The 21,661-nt window shown below is 43.9% G+C and overlaps 2 protein-coding genes across 3 annotated transcripts in view; both read left to right on the forward strand.

The window, feature by feature from the left end:
• The window catches only part of LOC309567476 (NXPE family member 4-like), a gene marked incomplete at both ends in the record, with an annotated part of 285,167 nt that overhangs the window by 114,475 nt on the left and 149,031 nt on the right, over window positions 1-21,661 (forward strand). The window contains one exon of the mRNA XM_082272865.1: window positions 18,077-18,189. Coding sequence (XP_082128991.1) covers window positions 18,077-18,189 — 113 coding nt within the window. The remainder of the gene's footprint in view (window positions 1-18,076; window positions 18,190-21,661) is intronic.
• LOC309566425 (NXPE family member 1-like) overlaps window positions 1-21,661 on the forward strand; it is a gene marked incomplete at its 5' end in the record, with an annotated part of 132,193 nt that overhangs the window by 33,521 nt on the left and 77,011 nt on the right. The gene's annotated exons all lie outside the window — the stretch shown is intronic.

The raw sequence follows: 21,661 nt of genomic DNA on the forward strand, positions 1-21,661 counted from the left end.
AAATTGTAATCGGGGCCTAGTCTGTGTTTGTACGTGTGAGATACACCATTTTATATACTTTTTTCTATTCCGCTATTCAATATACACCCTTTTGGGGTGAAAAAAATTAAATTGCGGCATAGTCTGTATCGGTACGTGTGAGATACACCGTTTTATATACTTTTTTCTATTCCGCTATTCAATATACACACTTTTGGGGTGAAAAATTAAATTGCGGCATAGTCTGTATCGGTACGTGTGAGATAAACCTTTTAAATTTGTTTGGCGCATCTCCTTCCACCGCCGAGGATTGCAGGGCGCTTCAGTTTGCCTCCTGTTTCGAACTCCTCCTACTCCTCTTCCTCATCCTCATCCTCCCTTTAGGGTACAAAAAATTGTAATTGGGGCCTAGTCTGTGTTTGTACGTGTGAGATACACCATTTTATATACTTTTTTCTATTCCGCTATTCAATATACACCCTTTTGGGGTGAAAATAATTAAATTGTGGCATAGTCTGTATCGGTACGTGTGAGATACACCTTTTAAATTTGTTTGGCGCATCTCCTTCCACCGCCGAGGATTGCAGGGCACTTCAGTTTGCCTCCTGTCCCGAACTCCTCCTACTCCTCTTCCTCATCCTCCCTTTAGGGTACAAAAAATTGTAATCGGGGCCTAGTCTGTGTTTGTACGTGTGAGATACACCGTTTTATATACTTTTTTCTATTCCGCTATTCACTATACATCCTTTTGGGGTGAAAAAAATTAAATTGCGGCATAGTCTGTATCGGTACGTGTGAGATACACCTTTTAAATTTGTTTGGCGCAGCTCCTTCCACCGCCGAGGATTGCAGGGCGCTTCAGTTTGCCTCCTGTTCCGAACTCCTCCTACTTTTACACTTCTTCCTCATCCTCATCCTCCCTTTAGGGTACAAAAATTTGTAATCGGGGCCTAGTCTGTGTTTGTACATGTGAGATACACCGTTTTATATACTTTTTTCTATTCCGCTATTTAATATACACCCTTTTGGGTTGAAAAAAATTAAATAGCGGCATAGTCTGTATCAGTGCGTGTGAGATACACCTTTTAAATTTGTTTGGCGCATCTCCTTCCACCGCCGAGGATTGCAGGGCGCTTCAGTTTGCCTCCTGTTCTGAACTCCTCCTACTCCTCTTCCTCATCCTCATCCTTCCTTTAGGGTACAAAAAATTGTAAATAGGGCCTAGTCTGTGTTTGTACGTGTGAGATACACCGTTTTGTATACTTTTTTCTATTCCGCTATTCAATATACACCCTTTTGGGGTGAAAAAAATTAGATTGCGGCATAGTCTGTATCGGTACGTGTGAGATACACCTTTTAAATTTGTTTGACGCATCTCCTTCCACCGCCGAGGATTGCAGGGCGCTTCAGTTTGCCTCCTGTTCCGAACTCCTCCTACTCCTCTTCCTCATCCTCCCTTTAGGGTACAAAAAATTGTAATCGGAGCCTAGTCTGTGTTTGTACGTGTGAGACACAAAATTTTATATACTTTTTTCTTTTCCGCTATAAAATATACACCCTTTTGGGGTGAAAAAAATTAAATTGCGGCATAGTCTGTATCGGTACGTGTGAGATACACCTTTTAAATTTGTTTGGCGCATCTCCTTCCACCGCCGAGGATTGCAGGGTGCTTCAGTTTGCCTCCTGTTCCGAACTCCTCCTACTCCTCTTCCTCATCCTCATCCTCCCTTTAGTGTACAAAAAATTGTAATCGGGGCCTAGTCTGTGTTTGTACGTGTGAGATACACCGTTTTTTTTATACTTTTTTCTATTCCGCTATTCAATATACACCCTTTTGGGGTGAAAAAAATTAAATTGCGGCATAGTCTGTATCGGTACGTGTGAGATACACCGTTTTATATACTTTTTTCTATTCCGCTATTTAATATACACACTTTTGGGGTGAAAAAATTAAATTGCGGCATAGTCTGTATCGGTACGTGTGAGATACACCTTTTAAATTTGTTTGGCGCATCTCCTTCCACCGCCGAGGATTGCAGGGCGCTTCAGTTTGCCTCCTGTTTCGAACTCCTCCTACTCCTCTTCTTCATCCTCATCCTCCCTTTAGGGTACAAAAAATTGTAATCGGGGCCTAGTCTGTGTTTGTACGTGTGAGATACACCGTTTTATATACTTTTTTCTATTCCCCTATTCAATATACACCCTTTTGGGGTGAAAATAATTAAATTGCGGCATAGTCTGTATCGGTACGTGTGAGATACACCGTTTTATATACTTTTTTTTTATTCCGCTATTCAATATACACACTTTTGGGGTGAAAAAATTAAATTGCGGCATAGTCTGTATCGGTACGTGTGAGATACACCTTTTAAATTTGTTTGGCGCATCTCCTTCCACCGCCGAGGATTGCAGGGCGCTTCAGTTTGCCTCCTGTTTCGAACTCCTCCTACTCCTCTTCTTCATCCTCATCCTCCCTTTAGGGTACAAAAAATTGTAATCGGGGCCTAGTCTGTGTTTGTACGTGTGAGATACACCGTTTTATATACTTTTTTCTATTCCGCTATTCAATATACACCCTTTTAGGGTGAAAATAATTAAATTGCGGCATAGTCTGTGTTTGTACGTGTGAGATACACCGTTTTATATACTTTTTTCTATTCCGCTATTCAATATACACCCTTTTGGGGTGAAAAAAATTAAATTGCGGCATAGTCTGTATCGGTACGTATGAGATACACTGTTTTATATACTTTTTTCTATTCCGCTATTTAATATACACACTTTTGGGGTGAAAAAATTACATTGCGGCATAGTCTGTATCGGTACGTGTGAGATACACCTTTTAAATTTGTTTGGCGCATCTCCTTCCACCGCAGAGGATTGCAGGGCGCTTCAGTTTGCCTCCTGTTTCGGAATCCTCCTACTCCTCTTCTTCATCCTCATCCTCCCTTTAGGGTACAAACAATTGTAATCGGGGCCTAGTCTGTGTTTGTACGTGTGAGATACACCGTTTTGTATACTTTTTTTCTATTCCGCTATTCAATATACACCCTTTTGGGGTGAAAAAAATTAAATTGCGGCATAGTCTGTGTCGGTACGTGTGAGATACACCTTTTAAATTTGTTTGGCGCATCTCCATCCACTGCCGAGGATTGCAGGGCGCTTCAGTTTGCCTCCTTTGCCGAACTCCTCCTACTCCTCTTCCTCATCCTCCCTTTAGGGTACAAAAAATTGTAATCGGGGCCTAGTCTGTGTTTGTACATGTGAGATACACCGTTTTATTTACTTTTTTCTATTCCGCTATTTAATATACACCCTTTTGGGGTGAAAAAAATTAAATAGCGGCATAGTCTGTATCGGTGCGTGTGAGATGCACCTTTTAAATTTGTTTGGCACATCTCCTTCCCCCGCTGAGGATTGCAGGGCGCTTCAGTTTGCCTCCTGTTCCTAACTCCTCCTTCTTTTACTCCTCTTCCTCATCCTCATCCTCCCTTTAGGGTACAAAAAATTGTAATTGGGGCCTAGTCTGTGTTTGTTCCTGTGAGATACACCGTTTTATATACTTTTTTCTATTCCGCTATTCAATATACATCATTTTGGGGTGAAAAAAATTAAATTGCGGCATTGTCTGTATCGGTACGTGTGAGATACACCTTTTAAATTTGTTTGGCGCATCTCCTTCCACCGCCGAGGATTGCAGGGCGCTTCAGTTTGCCTCCTGTTCCGAACTCCTCCTACTCCTCTTCCTCATCCTCCCTTTAGGGTACAAAAAATTGTAATTGGAGCCTAGTCTGTGTTTGTACGTGTGAGACACACCGTTTTATATACTTTTTTCTTTTCCGCTATTCAATATACACCCTTTTGGGGTGAAAAGAATTAAATTGCGGCATAGTCTGTATCGGTGCGTGTGAGATACACCGTTTTATATACTTTTTTCTATTCTGCTATTCAATATACACCCTTTTGGGGTGAAAAAAATTAAATTGTGGCATAGTCTGTATCGGTACGTGTGAGATACACCTTTTAAATTTGTTTGGCGCATCTCCTTCCACCGCAGAGGATTGCAGGGTGCTTCAGTTTGCCTCCTGTTCCGAACTCCTCCTACTCCTCTTCCTCATCCTCCCTTTAGGGTACAAAAAATTGTAATCGGGGCCTAGTCTGTGTTTGTACGTGTGAGATACACCGTTTTATATACTTTTTTCTATTCCGCTATTCAATATACACCCTTTTGGGGTGAAAAAAAATAAATTGCGGCACAGTCTGTATCGGTACGTGTGAGATACACCGTTTTATATACTTTTTTCTATTCCGCTATTTAATATACACACTTTTGGGGTGAAAAAATTAAATTGCGGCATAGTCTGTATCGGTACGTGTGAGATACACCTTTTAAATTTGTTTGGTGCATCTCCTTCCACCGCCGAGGATTGCAGGGCGCTTCAGTTTGCCTCCTGTTTCGAACTCCTCCTACTCCTCTTCTTCATCCTCATCCTCCCTTTAGGGTACAAAAAATTGTAATCGGGGCCTAGTCTGTGTTTGTACGTGTGAGATACACCGTTTTATATACTTTTTTCTATTCCGCTATTCAATATACACCCTTTTGGGGTGAAAATAATTAAATTGCGGCATAGTCTGTATCAGTACGTGTGAGATACACCGTTTTATATACTTTTTTTCTATTCCGCTATTCAATATACACCCTTTTGGGGTGAAAATAATTAAATTGCGGCATAGTCTGTATCAGTACGTGTGAGATACACCGTTTTATATACTTTTTTTCTATTCCGCTATTCAATATACACCCTTTTGGGGTGAAAATAATTAAATTGTGGCATAGTCTGTATCGGTACGTGTGAGATACACCTTTTAAATTTGTTTGGCGCATCTCCTTCCACCGCCGAGGATTGCAGGGCACTTCAGTTTGCCTCCTGTCCCGAACTCCTCCTACTCCTCTTCCTCATCCTCCCTTTAGGGTACAAAAAATTGTAATCGGGGCCTAGTCTGTGTTTGTACGTGTGAGATACACCGTTTTATATACTTTTTTCTATTCCGCTATTCACTATACATCCTTTTGGGGTGAAAAAAATTAAATTGCGGCATAGTCTGTATCGGTACGTGTGAGATACACCTTTTAAATTTGTTTGGCGCAGCTCCTTCCACCGCCGAGGATTGCAGGGCGCTTCAGTTTGCCTCCTGTTCCGAACTCCTCCTACTTTTACACTTCTTCCTCATCCTCATCCTCCCTTTAGGGTACAAAAATTTGTAATCGGGGCCTAGTCTGTGTTTGTACATGTGAGATACACCGTTTTATATACTTTTTTCTATTCCGCTATTTAATATACACCCTTTTGGGTTGAAAAAAATTAAATAGCGGCATAGTCTGTATCAGTGCGTGTGAGATACACCTTTTAAATTTGTTTGGCGCATCTCCTTCCACCGCCGAGGATTGCAGGGCGCTTCAGTTTGCCTCCTGTTCTGAACTCCTCCTACTCCTCTTCCTCATCCTCATCCTTCCTTTAGGGTACAAAAAATTGTAAATAGGGCCTAGTCTGTGTTTGTACGTGTGAGATACACCGTTTTGTATACTTTTTTCTATTCCGCTATTCAATATACACCCTTTTGGGGTGAAAAAAATTAGATTGCGGCATAGTCTGTATCGGTACGTGTGAGATACACCTTTTAAATTTGTTTGACGCATCTCCTTCCACCGCCGAGGATTGCAGGGCGCTTCAGTTTGCCTCCTGTTCCGAACTCCTCCTACTCCTCTTCCTCATCCTCCCTTTAGGGTACAAAAAATTGTAATCGGAGCCTAGTCTGTGTTTGTACGTGTGAGACACAAAATTTTATATACTTTTTTCTTTTCCGCTATAAAATATACACCCTTTTGGGGTGAAAAAAATTAAATTGCGGCATAGTCTGTATCGGTACGTGTGAGATACACCTTTTAAATTTGTTTGGCGCATCTCCTTCCACCGCCGAGGATTGCAGGGTGCTTCAGTTTGCCTCCTGTTCCGAACTCCTCCTACTCCTCTTCCTCATCCTCATCCTCCCTTTAGTGTACAAAAAATTGTAATCGGGGCCTAGTCTGTGTTTGTACGTGTGAGATACACCGTTTTTTTTATACTTTTTTCTATTCCGCTATTCAATATACACCCTTTTGGGGTGAAAAAAATTAAATTGCGGCATAGTCTGTATCGGTACGTGTGAGATACACCGTTTTATATACTTTTTTCTATTCCGCTATTTAATATACACACTTTTGGGGTGAAAAAATTAAATTGCGGCATAGTCTGTATCGGTACGTGTGAGATACACCTTTTAAATTTGTTTGGCGCATCTCCTTCCACCGCCGAGGATTGCAGGGCGCTTCAGTTTGCCTCCTGTTTCGAACTCCTCCTACTCCTCTTCTTCATCCTCATCCTCCCTTTAGGGTACAAAAAATTGTAATCGGGGCCTAGTCTGTGTTTGTACGTGTGAGATACACCGTTTTATATACTTTTTTCTATTCCCCTATTCAATATACACCCTTTTGGGGTGAAAATAATTAAATTGCGGCATAGTCTGTATCGGTACGTGTGAGATACACCGTTTTATATACTTTTTTTTTATTCCGCTATTCAATATACACACTTTTGGGGTGAAAAAATTAAATTGCGGCATAGTCTGTATCGGTACGTGTGAGATACACCTTTTAAATTTGTTTGGCGCATCTCCTTCCACCGCCGAGGATTGCAGGGCGCTTCAGTTTGCCTCCTGTTTCGAACTCCTCCTACTCCTCTTCTTCATCCTCATCCTCCCTTTAGGGTACAAAAAATTGTAATCGGGGCCTAGTCTGTGTTTGTACGTGTGAGATACACCGTTTTATATACTTTTTTCTATTCCGCTATTCAATATACACCCTTTTAGGGTGAAAATAATTAAATTGCGGCATAGTCTGTGTTTGTACGTGTGAGATACACCGTTTTATATACTTTTTTCTATTCCGCTATTCAATATACACCCTTTTGGGGTGAAAAAAATTAAATTGCGGCATAGTCTGTATCGGTACGTATGAGATACACTGTTTTATATACTTTTTTCTATTCCGCTATTTAATATACACACTTTTGGGGTGAAAAAATTACATTGCGGCATAGTCTGTATCGGTACGTGTGAGATACACCTTTTAAATTTGTTTGGCGCATCTCCTTCCACCGCAGAGGATTGCAGGGCGCTTCAGTTTGCCTCCTGTTTCGGAATCCTCCTACTCCTCTTCTTCATCCTCATCCTCCCTTTAGGGTACAAACAATTGTAATCGGGGCCTAGTCTGTGTTTGTACGTGTGAGATACACCGTTTTGTATACTTTTTTTCTATTCCGCTATTCAATATACACCCTTTTGGGGTGAAAAAAATTAAATTGCGGCATAGTCTGTGTCGGTACGTGTGAGATACACCTTTTAAATTTGTTTGGCGCATCTCCATCCACTGCCGAGGATTGCAGGGCGCTTCAGTTTGCCTCCTTTGCCGAACTCCTCCTACTCCTCTTCCTCATCCTCCCTTTAGGGTACAAAAAATTGTAATCGGGGCCTAGTCTGTGTTTGTACATGTGAGATACACCGTTTTATTTACTTTTTTCTATTCCGCTATTTAATATACACCCTTTTGGGGTGAAAAAAATTAAATAGCGGCATAGTCTGTATCGGTGCGTGTGAGATGCACCTTTTAAATTTGTTTGGCACATCTCCTTCCCCCGCTGAGGATTGCAGGGCGCTTCAGTTTGCCTCCTGTTCCTAACTCCTCCTTCTTTTACTCCTCTTCTTCATCCTCATCCTCCCTTTAGGGTACAAAAAATTGTAATTGGGGCCTAGTCTGTGTTTGTTCCTGTGAGATACACCGTTTTATATACTTTTTTCTATTCCGCTATTCAATATACATCATTTTGGGGTGAAAAAAATTAAATTGCGGCATTGTCTGTATCGGTACGTGTGAGATACACCTTTTAAATTTGTTTGGCGCATCTCCTTCCACCGCCGAGGATTGCAGGGCGCTTCAGTTTGCCTCCTGTTCCGAACTCCTCCTACTCCTCTTCCTCATCCTCCCTTTAGGGTACAAAAAATTGTAATTGGAGCCTAGTCTGTGTTTGTACGTGTGAGACACACCGTTTTATATACTTTTTTCTTTTCCGCTATTCAATATACACCCTTTTGGGGTGAAAAGAATTAAATTGCGGCATAGTCTGTATCGGTGCGTGTGAGATACACCGTTTTATATACTTTTTTCTATTCTGCTATTCAATATACACCCTTTTGGGGTGAAAAAAATTAAATTGTGGCATAGTCTGTATCGGTACGTGTGAGATACACCTTTTAAATTTGTTTGGCGCATCTCCTTCCACCGCAGAGGATTGCAGGGTGCTTCAGTTTGCCTCCTGTTCCGAACTCCTCCTACTCCTCTTCCTCATCCTCCCTTTAGGGTACAAAAAATTGTAATCGGGGCCTAGTCTGTGTTTGTACGTGTGAGATACACCGTTTTATATACTTTTTTCTATTCCGCTATTCAATATACACCCTTTTGGGGTGAAAAAAAATAAATTGCGGCACAGTCTGTATCGGTACGTGTGAGATACACCGTTTTATATACTTTTTTCTATTCCGCTATTTAATATACACACTTTTGGGGTGAAAAAATTAAATTGCGGCATAGTCTGTATCGGTACGTGTGAGATACACCTTTTAAATTTGTTTGGTGCATCTCCTTCCACCGCCGAGGATTGCAGGGCGCTTCAGTTTGCCTCCTGTTTCGAACTCCTCCTACTCCTCTTCTTCATCCTCATCCTCCCTTTAGGGTACAAAAAATTGTAATCGGGGCCTAGTCTGTGTTTGTACGTGTGAGATACACCGTTTTATATACTTTTTTCTATTCCGCTATTCAATATACACCCTTTTGGGGTGAAAATAATTAAATTGCGGCATAGTCTGTATCAGTACGTGTGAGATACACCGTTTTATATACTTTTTTTCTATTCCGCTATTCAATATACACCCTTTTGGGGTGAAAATAATTAAATTGCGGCATAGTCTGTATCAGTACGTGTGAGATACACCGTTTTATATACTTTTTTTCTATTCCGCTATTCAATATACACCCTTTTGGGGTGAAAAAAATTAAATTGCGGCATAGTCTGTATCGGTACGTGTGAGATACACCATTTAAATTTGTTTGGCGCATCTCCATCCACCGCCGAGGATTGCAGGGCGCTTCAGTTTGCCTCCTTTTCCGAACTCCTCCTACTCCTCTTCCTCATCCTCCCTTTAGGGTACAAAAATTTGTAATCGGGGCCTAGTCTGTGTTTGTACATGTGAGATACACCGTTTTATATACTTTTTTCTATTCCGCTATTTAATATACACCCTTTTGGGGTGAAAAAAATTAAATAGCGGCATAATCTGTATCGGTGCGTGTGAGATACACCTTTTAAATTTGTTTGGCACATCTCCTTCCCCCACCGAGGATTGCAGGGCGCTTCAGTTTGCCTCCTGTTCCTAACTCCTCCTACTTTTACTCCTCTTTCTCATCCTCATCCTCCCTTTAGGGTACAAAAAATTGTAATCGGGGCCTAGTGTATGTTTGTACGTGTGAGATACACCATTTTATATACTTTTTTCTATTCCGCTATTCAATATACACCCTTTTGGGGTGAAAAAAATTAAATTGCGGCATAGTCTGTATTGGTACGTGTGAGATACACCTTTTAAATTTGTTTGGCACATCTCCTTCCACCGCGAGGATTGCAGGGCGCTTCAGTTTGCCTCCTGTTCCGAACTCCTCCTACTCCTCTTCCTCATCCTCCCTTTAGGGTACAAAAAATTGTAATCGGAGCCTAGTCTGTTTTTGTACGTGTGAGATACACCGTTTTATGTACTTTTTTCTATTCCGCTATTCAATATACACCCTTTTGGGGTGAAAAAAATTAAATTGCGGCATAGTCTGTATCGGTACGTGTGAGATACACCGTTTTATATACTTTTTTCTATTCTGCTATTCAATATACACCCTTTTGGGGTGAAAAAAATTAAATTGTGGCACAGTCTGTATCGGTACGTGTGAGATACACCTTTTAAATTTGTTTGGCGCATCTCCTTCCACCGCCGAGGATTGCAGGGTGCTTCAGTTTACCTCCTGTTCCGAACTCCTCCTACTCCTCTTCCTCATCCTCCCTTTAGGGTACAAAAAATTGTAATCGGAGCCTAGTCTGTTTTTGTACGTGTGAGATACACCGTTTTATATACTTTTTTATATTCCGCTATTCAATATACACCCTTTTGGGGTGAAAAAAATTAAATTGCGGCTTAGTTTGTATCGGTACGTGTGAGATACACCGTTTAAATACTTTTTTCTATTCTGCTATTCAATATACACCCTTTTGGGGTGAAAAAAATTAAATTGTGGCATAGTCTGTATCGGTACGTGTGAGATACACCTTTTAAATTTGTTTGGCGCATCTCCTTCCACCGCTGAGGATTGCAGGGCACTTCAGTTTGCCTCCTGTTCCGAACTCCTCCTACTCCTCTTCCTCATCCTCCCTTTAGGGTACAAAAAATTGTAATCGGGGCCTAGTCTGTGTTTGTATGTGTGAGATACACCGTTTTATATACTTTTTTCTTTTCCGCTATTCAATATACACCCTTTTGGGGTGAAAAAAATTTAATTGTGGCATAGTCTGTATCGGTACGTGTGAGATACACCGTTTTATATACTTTTTTCTATTCTGCTATTCAATATACCCCCTTTTGGGGTGAAAAAAATTTAATTGCGGCATAGTCTGTATCGGTACGTGTGAGATACACCTTTTAAATTTGTTTGGCACATCTCCTTCCACCCCGAGGATTTCAGGGCGCTTCAGTTTGCCTCCTGTTCCTAACTCCTCCTACTCCTCTTCCTCATCCTCTACCGCCTCCTCATCCGGTCAGCGTAACACCTTCACCACAAACTTCAGCACAGCCAGGGGTAAACGCCACTAGGCAGTTTTAAAACTTTCCTGTTTGGGTGAAAAATCCCACACCGCGCATGAGTTGGGGAGGAGCATGGAACAGCAGACTGATGAGTTGTTGGTGCCAGCGATCCTCAAGCCCGGCATGGTGGTGTGCGATAACGGGCGAAATCTCATAGCAGCTCTGGGCCTAGCCGGTTTGACGCACATCCCTTGCCTGGCGCATGTGCTGAATTTGGTGGTGCAGAGATTCCTTCAAAATTACCCCGATATGTCAGAGCTGCTGCAGAAAGTGCAGGCCGTCTGTGCGCACTTTCGGCATTCTCACCCTGCTGCTGTTCGCCTGTCAGCGCTGCAGCGTAACTTCGGCCTTCCCGCTCACGGCCTCAAATGTGATTTGCCCACAAGGTGGGACTCCACCTTGCACATGCTGGAAAGACTGTGCGAGCAGCAGCAGGCCATAGTGGAGTTTCAGCTGCAGCACGCACGCGTGAGTCGCTCTGCGGAACAGCACCACTTCACCACCAATAACTGGGCCTCCATGCGAGACCTGTGTGCTTTGTTGCGCTGTTTTGAGTACTCCACCAACATGGCCAGTGCCAATGACGCCGTTGTCAGCTTAACTATCCCACTTCTATGCCTCCTTGAAAAAACGCATCTGGCGATGATGGAAGAGGATGTGGCACAGGAGGAGGAGGAGGAGGGATCATTTCCATGGCTTTTAGGGCAGTCATTCACAAGTGGCTCCAAGGGTGGGTTCCTGCACCCAGAAATGCCAGGTACAAAATTGTCCAGCAGGGGCACAGTTCTGGAGGATGAGGAGGAGGAGATGGAGGAGGAGATGGAACCATGTTCACAGCAGTGTGGCACCCAGGCCAGCTCATGGCCATCACCGCCAGCACCTCAGAAGGCAGGGTTAGCATGGCCGAAATGTGGAAAAGCTTTGTCAGCACGCCACAACAAACAGCAGCACCAGCAGCTCATATGGAACGTCTTAGCAGGAGGCAGCATTTCACCATCATGGTGGAGCAGTATGTGTGCACACGCCTACATGTAGTGAATGACGGGTCTGCCCCCTTCAACTTCTGGGTCTCCAAATTGTGCACATGGCCTGAGCTTGCCCTTTACGCCTTGGAGGTGCTGGCGTGCCCTGCAGCCAGTGTATTATCTGAACGGGTATTTAGCACGGCTGGGGGCGTTATCACAGACAAGCACAGCCGCCTGTCCAGAGACAATGTGGATAAGCTCACATTCATTAAAATGAACCAGGCATGGATCCCACAGGACTTTTCCGTACCTTGTGCAGAATAGAGATGGATACCGGCCTTACCCAGCCATTGTTATATTTTTGATCTTTCTCACTCTTTTGGGGTGTACCCTAATTTAAAATGACTAAAAAAAAGCAGTGTTGGCTACCTCGTCCCCCTCCACCGTCGCTTCCACCTACACCGCCACATCCACCGCCACCTCAACCTCCCTCCTACTCCATATGGGCCTCGTCCTTCACAGATGAAGAAAATTGTTTTATTTTTCTGTTTTTTTTTGTTGTTTTAAGTTATTTCCCTATCCACATTTGTTTGCAGAGCACTTGCCATGCTCTTAACTACATTTTGCTGCAATTTGCAGCACTCTGGCCCTTTCCATTGTTTTTTTAGAGCTATTTTAGTGCCTGAAAGTTTGGGTCCCCATTGACTTCAATGGGGTTCGGTGTCCGGGTCAAGTTCGGAAAAAGTCCGGGTCACGGACCCACCGAACACGGACATCCAGGTGTCCGCTCAACTCTAATGCTGATATCTTAAGAGTTCCCTTCACTGAACCTAAGGAGTCAAGCCCAACCCCTGAAAAACAACCCCAAACCATAATCCCCCCTCCACCAAATGATTTGGACCAGTGTACTAAGCAAGGTCCATAAAGACATAGATGAGCGAGTTTGGGTTGTGGAGGAACATGACTGGTGTGCACAGAGTTCTGATCTCAACCCAATAGAACACCTTTGGGATGAATTAGAGTAGAGACTGTGAGCCTGGCCTTCTCTCCAACATCAGTGCCTGACCTCATAAATGTGCTTCTGGAAGAAAGGTCAAACATTCCCATAGACACACTTCTAAACCTTGTGGAAAGCCTTCCCAGAAGAGTTGAAGCTGTTATAGCTCCAAAAGGTGGGCCAACATAATATTGAACCCTACGGAGTAAGACTGGGATGCCATTAAATTTAATGTGCGTGTAAAGGTGGGCCTCCCAAATACTATTGGTAATATAATGTATGTCATATATTTTATCATCATACAACAAATAACACTCAACTATCTACCCCCCATTTTGAAGAGGGGAAGAAGGGAAAAAACAAAACAGAGCCAAAGCTAACACATATGAATACAACATGCATACACGCACATGTGCCCCTACATATACAATAAATGACCCAAAAAACATTCTCTTCATACCTTCACATGTGTGTCAAATTTGATCAGATCCACATATCAATTGAGTGCACTGAGGAGAGGGAAGCAGGTAGGGCACTGTTCCAGTGATATCCCACCAGCCCAAAGGGCGAGAGAACCAGCCAACAGGCGGATGAGGCACAGCCCCATTCAGTTGATAGATCACATTCAGTGGGGGAAGGGGGGTGTACTGCCTGCTAATTACTATAGGGGGGATCATTTTTGGCATGGCACAATGCAAAGCATTGCAATCAAGGTTTTAAGTGTGCAATCCTATCCGTTACCTTTGCTGCTCAAGGGGGAATGGTTGGAGGGGGGCATAAAAATTCAACCTAACTGCATGTTTTTACAGCCCCCAAACAGGGCTGTCTTTAACACAGGGCAAAAGGGGCAGCTGCTCGGGGCCCAGTCATTTTTGTTGGGCTCAAAGTAGCTGCCCCTTGAGCCCACACTGCCCGCAAATAGTTGATAAGTGGATTTGGTAGAACCCAGGAAAATACTTGCCCAGGGTCCAATTGATGTTAAAGATGGCTCTGCCCCCAAACCACAAGTGTAAATGAGGCCAAAGACAGTGAAGCTCAGGTGATTGCACTAGGGGTATCAGGACAATATCCCCCCGTACAATATCCCCCCTGACAATATCCCCCAGGAAAACATCACCCTGGACATAATGCCCCCCGGGACAACATCCCCCCGGATAATATCCCCCCGGGACAACATCCCCCGGGCAATTACCCACGGGACATAGGGTTAGGGTTAGGGGGGGATATTGTCTAGGGGGATATTGTCCAGGGAGGATATTGTCCATGGGGATGTTGTCCCGGGGGGATATTATCCGGGGGGATGTTGTCCCGGGGGGATATTGTCCAGGGGGATATTTTCCGGGGGGATGTTGTCCCGGGGGTATATTGTCCGGGGGGGATATTGTCCGGGGGGATGTTGTCCAGGGGGGATAATGTCCTGGGGGATATTGTCCAGGGGATATTGTCTGGCGGGAATATTGTCCTAGAATCGCACTGGGAGAGCCGCTCTGTAATTTTCAGGGATGGGCTGTTGGTGTGAGCTGTGTTCTGCTCTTCATTTATGGTGTAGGTTCCCACAGGCAGCAGGTAGTTGGTCCACAAATTTTGCCACCCTTTGACCGTTCACCTCCAATGAACACGGCAGTCACTTAGGCAAGGATATATTGACGTAGTTGTGATAATTAGCTTTGTGGTGCTTGAGTTTTAACTCAGCATGCCGAATCCGACATGTGGCAGCACTTATCAAATTTGCCAATTTAAGTCAACGTTTATCCAATGCTAAGAAGTGGAAAATTAGTGCTGGATAACCATAAAATATTGATGGTGATTTGGGTAATCTGGTTCCCAGGAAGTCGGCTTCTACTCCCGGAGGATCTCCATGGTCTCCTTGAATTTAGTGCAATGTAACAAAAATGTGAATTGAAGGTCCGCAACTCTGCTAAGAGGTCTTTATTCCAATAAAAGTCAGGGGGAAAATCTGAAGATAATCTGAAGAGTATCCGAAGCATTTCTCAGGTCCAAACACGTCCTCCTCGTCAGGGTTTGAGATTGAGAACAATGTGGACAAGGAGTAAACTTTTCTTTTTTCAGTACTTCTTCCAGTGTGACTTATTTGGCTGCCAAATCAGCTACCTGACAAGGCCTGTGCATGTGATCCTACTGGAAGGAATACCATTAAAAGTCCAGTTCAATTCTAGTCCATTTGTTCGTTCACATTGTTTTAATCTCAAGCTCTGATGAAGGGGGCATTTTTGGACCGCCAAAACGCATGGGACATCCATTGGGTTGTCCCTCTGATGTTTCTTGAAATCCAGTGCTACCTTGTGCACTCAGCAGTGTCACCAAAGCGATGTTATCAGCTCTGGCCAGTACACCTTTGTGAACTACAGAGCCCCCCCCCTAATATTATGAAGATCAGGCAAGGGGGGGTAGTTCTGTAGTCCTGACCTACTTTCTGTCCTAGGGTGACACTGCTGCTTCCCAGTGTCGGTGTTCTATCAGAATACCACTACCTATCAGATTCTGCTACCGGAAGTGATGTACAGACTAGAACAACTTACTGCGCATGCGCCATGCGTTCCAACATGGTCGTTATGCGTTCCAATAGGTTTCCTAATGTGACAGAACATGAAGCAGAGGTGGACATCTTCTTACGCCCATGCAAGTCCTGAATTTTACATTTATTTTAGAAGTAAACTCACCTTATATACTGAATCACAGTATTACATTTGTATTATTATCGTATTCTACTAAGTATAGCGAGAAACCGGAAGGTAGAAGGTGGCACCAGCCATCTTGGTACACCCCGCACTCCTCAGCGACAAACTGATTATATAGTGAAATAGACTATTTCACTCGGTTGCGGTGAAATAGTCTATTTCAGTATATAAAGTGAGTTTACTGCTAAAATAAATGTAAAATTCAAGACTTGCGTGGGTGTAAGAAGATGTCCTCTGCTTCATGTTCTGTCACATTAGGAAACCTATTGGAACGCATAGTGGCCATGTTAGAATGCATGGTGTATGCGCAGTAAGTTGTTCTTGTCCGTACGTCACTTCCGGTAGCAGAATCTGATAGGTAGCGGTATTCTGACAGAACATCGGGACAAGAACATCCAGCACCCTGGGTAAAGATGCCAAACTGCACCCCCCCCCCCATCTTCCCTTAGGGTGAGGATCAGGATGCCCACATCCCTGCAATACACCATTGTGCCCAGGGCAGCCTCTCCCTCCTGCCCACCCCTTGTCCCGACCCTGCTGCTTCCCCCATAGACACAGTAAAGTTAGTGAGCAAAAGATTCAATTTTTTTTGTTCTTGGATTTAGACAAACTTTCATAATTACAACTTTCTGCTTTCTGTTAATTGTAAAAGAAATAAAAAAATATATAAAAATTGTTTAATCTCGTAATAATAAAAAAAATATTTTATTAACCCCTTCATCCCCTTGTTTTTTTTTGTTTTTTTTTTCTGCTTTTCTTGCTGAATCTTGCATCTTTACCTTGTCCCAGCACTGCTTAGAGGCAAACACATAGAACTGAAAGTAGTTTTATGTCGGTAAGGCCCTTCCTGACTACGGATATCCTTTAAACATACACTTTGTCCTGATAAGAATAAGTAGGTCAAGCTACATTTCACAGATAAATGCTAAACTGCAGCACTGTGTGTGTGAAACCAGCCCCCACATAATGTCTGTTGGCTGCTTTACAATGTAAGCTCAAGAACAAAAAATAGAATTGATTGCACCTTACCAGTCCCTAGATGTCGTGACTGCATTTGTTTTGTTTTTTTTCAGCCTTTTTTCCCTTTATTTTCTCCTGGTGATCCTGCCAGCATCCTAGGGCTCCCAATCTATGGAGTATCTGAACAGTCACGCTAGGAGAGGACAAGTATTGGAACTATAAAACACTTCCTTCTCTCTTCCATAACATACGGGGGAGGTGTCCTGTAGTGTCCAGAGAGAACTAATAACAATGCTAATGACAGATATATTAACCACTTGTCGACCGTCCGCCGCAGATATACTGCTGCAGGCTGGCTCGGCTGCTCGGTTCTCAGGAGCGCTCCTGGGGCGCGCACGCGTGCTGCCGGAGGCGCATGCTCGCCCATATTAGCCAGCGGGAAAGCCGATCCACAGGGCTGATAGCCTTGCTGCCAGGCACCTGCAATCGCTCCCCGTGAAGAGAGAACGACGGTCTGCTGTTGTAAACACAGCAGACCGTTGTTCTCTCTGGAATGAACACAGAGAGCCTGTGATCCTCCAATTTAGGATCACAGGTCTCTGTGTTGATTCCACAAGTCCCTCCCCCATACGGTTAGAAAAACACCCCCTTGGCTCTCACTTAACCCCTTGATCGCCCCTGGGTTAACCCCTTTCCTGACAGTGTCATTATTACAGTAACAGTACATTTTTTTAGCACTGATTACTGTAGTAATGTCACTAGTACCCCCAAAAGTGTCAAAAATGTCAGTTAGGGGTCCGATCTGTTTGCCGCAATGTCGCAGTCCCGCTAAAAACCGCAGATCCCCGATTACTAGTAAAAATAAATAAATAAATACAAAAATAAATCTTTTCCCTAGTTTGTAGAAGCAATAACTTTTGCGCAAACCAATCAAAATACGCTTATTGGGAATTTTTTTTACCAAGAATATTTAGCAGAATACAAATTGCCCTAAGAGGATGAAAAGAAATTAGATTTTTACATTTTTGGGGGAAATTCTATATAACAGAATGTGAAAAATATTGTTTTTTTTTTTTCAGAATTGTCGTTTTTTTTTTTTTTTGTTTGTAGCGCAATAAATACAAATCGCACAGGTGATCAAATACCACCAAAAGAAAGCTCTATTTGTGGGGAAATAAAAGGACATCCACTTTATTTTGGTACAGCGCACAACCGTGCAATTGTCAGTTAAAGTAATGCAGTGCCGAATCGCAAATAAATGGCCTGGCCGGGTAAGGGGTCAAAACCGGTCCAGAAGTGGATAAAAAAAAAAAATCTTTCAAACATTTTCACTTACAAGGGGTTTTCTGTTGTACCCATTGATGTATTTTGTTCTTTCTTTCTCTTTTTCTTCTTTCTCTCAGTAGTTAAATGACGTCTGTCTGTACAGGATGCCAAAAAGAATATGTGATTCATAGTTAAATCCTATTTCCTTTTGTTATTAGGCAGAAAAGTTTTTTCAACATAGGAAGAGGACGTGGCTGGGAGGTTCTCTTTACCAAGTCTGTGCAACACCAGGCAAGACTAAACAGCGAAGATCCCTGGCACGAGGAGGAAGGTATTTTACACCATGAGATGCTATCAGGGGGGTGAGGGTTTCCTAAACATCAACTTCACTAAAGGGGAAATTGTTCTTTTTTTTTTTTTTTAAACAAAATTTTATTGAAGGTTATCATAACAAAACAAGCAAAATGACAGTGATGTACAATGGGCACAGCGAAGTCTATAGCATTATGCATGTCACTAGATTGTAGAAGAGTTCTGATAAACATCAAATATAACCAGATACCGTCATGCTTAACAACCAACGAAGTCAAAAAAACATTGAAGGGGAGGAGGGGGAAAGGAAAAAGTGTGTGTGTGTGTGTGGGGGGGGGGGGGGGTATAAAGGCGTAGTCAGTCCGGGTCTCCAGTATGCCTCATTAGTGGTGTGTGAGTAAGGGGGTTATACATGGTGTGAGTTTGAAGACACAGAGCAGAAGGCAATGATCCAGATGAGAAAGGTAGATGTGTGGAAAGAACGGTGCAACTAGTATTGCCCAGTAAGCATGTGCAGGACCTCAGGTCCGTAGTGAAGGGGAGGATGCAGGATTGTCGATGAAGTAAGTCCATTTGCGGTGTAAGGCTGCAGGGCGAGGATGTGGGGCTATAGTAAGGTCCATTTGTTCCTTTCGCCATCGTGCGAGGAGGTCTGAGCGCAGTTCTAAGATTGTAGGAGGTGACGACTCCATCCAGCGCCGGAGTATAGCTCTGCGTGCTGTCATGTAACATGTAAGCAGCCATTGTTTGTGCCTCATGAATACAGATTTGTGCTGTCTTGGTAACGAACCAAGTTGAATGTCCGAGCTTCCAAACAGGAGGGCGTAAATATCTTTGTGGAGTGGCACACCCAGCACCTGAGTTACCAGGGAAACAAGTTGGTCCCAGAAGGCAGAGATTTGGGGGCATTCCCAAAATTTGTGGAGCAAAGAGGGGTGGCAGGTTTTGCAGAGCGTGCACAGGTGGCGGTTTAAGTCCGTAGAGCTACGTAGGTGTGGAATGTAGGCCCTATGAAGAATTTTAATGTAGAGGCAGGTGTTGATGTATCCCTTGAGAGCATAGTGGAAGAATGGAGAACTTTGTACCAGGGAGAGGCTATATGTTGAGCGGTGAATTTGAAAAGTTCTTCATGGAGAGGTTTGTAAAGGTGGGAGATTCTGTGCCTGCCCTGGGCTATCCATGAGTCAAGTAAAGTGCCTTTGAAGCATTGGGTTTTAGATTTGCAGAGGTTGTGGACAAAACTGACACACTGTTGAAGATGTAAATGTTGGTGCATGGGGTCCTCCAAACGTTTGGGAGAGTTTGGCTATGCTGAGAGGGGTACCCGAGACAGTATCATATATCTGAGAGAATAACGTCAGGCCCTTGGCATTCCATAGTGTAAAAGCAGCATGTTGCGCTTGCGGAAACAGCGGGTGACCCCCTGATGGGTAAGTATCTGGAAATGCGCTGGAGGATCCCCAACTTTTTCCTTACCTCCCTCCAGGCTGCAACCGTGTCCTTGACCAAGACATTTGTTCTCAGCGGGGGAGGTAGGTCCCTATTTCCACAGTGCAACAGAGCGACAAGATCAAAGGGGGCAGTCATTTGGGATTCCAGGTCATAGTTAGTATATCTGGACTTCTGGTCTATCCAGTCAAGGCATCCACGCAATAGACAGGAGAGATTGTAAATTCTTGCATTTGGGAGACCAGTCCCCCCGTCGTGTTTTGGGAGATATCATTTTTGGAGGGCAATGCGAGGTCGTCGACCTTGCCAGAGGAAGGTGGTCAAGGCTTTATTAAGCCTGATGACATCGCTATGTTTCAGTAAAAGGGGGATGGTTTGTAGAGGATATAACAATTTGGGAAAGCTGGACATCCGATACAGGTGGTATCTTCCAAAGAAGGAGATTGGAAGAGTTTGCCAGTTCTGTAGTTCCGCTATGATCCTATCCAAGGCTGGGGTGTAGTTGAGGCGGTATAATGATGAGGAATGGCTACCTATTTTGATCCCCAAGTAGGTGATATGTGTGGTGGTCACCTTCAGTGGGGAAGATGGTGCCCACGAAGGTGTGCGTGTGGTGTTCAGGGGGTAATATTTCACTCTTAGAAAAATTGATCCATAGACCCGACCAGGTGCGAAAGTTCTGAAAGACGGTTTTGATAATCGGGAGGTCACGGCGTGGATCTGAAGTGAAAATTAGTATATCATCCGCGAAGAGCGCCGTCCGGAGTTCCTGTGTCCCTACCCAGATCCCTTTCAAATGGGGGTGTGTGATCAAAGATCTGGAAAGGGGTTCGATAGGCAGATTGAATAGAAGGGGAGAAAGAGGACACCCTTGTCTTGTACCTTTAAAGAGTCTAAATGGCTGGGAGATGTGGCCCGCTGCCACTATCTGGGCTGACAGTGAAGAATACATGGTGCGTATAAAGTGCAGGAACGTGCCTCCAAAGTCAAGTTTGGCGAGAACCAACTCCTACCACCGAAAACTAACGTTATCAAACGCCTTTTCAGCGTCAAGAGTAATGATCGCTGCTTCAGTGTTGGAGTCGGCCCTCGCAACCTCCAGGGCGACCAAGACTTTACGGATATTGGAGGTCACCGATCAACCTTGGGTGAAACCTGCTTGAGAGGGGTGGATGAGAGAAGGGAGAATGGAAGCTAGTTTGCAATGATTTTGGAAAGCAGTTTAGAGTCAAGATTGAGCAGAGATATAGGGCGGTAGGAGCCAGAGCCAGTGGGGTCTTTATCCTTTTTGGGTATGAGTTTGATGAAGGCCTGTGGTTAGGTAGGGGCTGCCTGAAAGTATGTGGTTGAAGACGTCTCGCAGGGTGGGGGCCAATGGGCCTAGTTCCAGTTTGTAAAATTCTGATGTGTAGCCATCTGGGCCACGAGCTTTGCCTGCGCTAGGGATTTGATTGTGGTGGTGATTTCCTCTAGGGAGATAGGGGCATTCAGAATATGTAATTGTTCTGACGTGATGGTGGGCAGCTGGACGGAGGATAGGAGATTGGAAGCTGTGGTTTCATGGATAGGGTCAGGGCCTTACAGGTTTTTGTAGAATTGTTTGATTGCCTGAATGATGTTGCTGTTCGATTCTACAAGTTTTCCCTGGGGGTCTTTTAGGACTGTTATGTGAGAGGGGGTGAAGCAGGGTTTACAGAGAGAAGCCAGTAGCTTGCCGGGCTTGTTTCCGTATTTGCGGAACTTCCAGCCCTGGAAGGACTGATGTAAATTCTCCTGCGCCTTGGCCCAAGTATTGAAGCGGGCTTTGGCGCCATTGTTCTCTGGTGCGAGAATAATTGGAGTAGTTGAGGAGAACCTGCGTTGCCCGAAGGTCTTTGCTGACTTCCATATAGGCTTTGTTTACTTTTTTTCTGTAAGCCGATGCGTAGGAGATAATATGGCCTCTTAAGACCGCTTTCCCAAACTCCCAAAGGAGGATGAGGGAGCAATCCTGCGTGTTGTTGTTTGCTAGGAAGTCAGTCCAGGCATTTTGAATGAGCGTG

This window comes from Pelophylax lessonae (genome assembly GCF_965119305.1).
Source record: "Pelophylax lessonae genome assembly, chromosome: 11".
In the NCBI taxonomy this organism is placed as follows: Eukaryota; Metazoa; Chordata; class Amphibia; order Anura; family Ranidae; genus Pelophylax; species Pelophylax lessonae.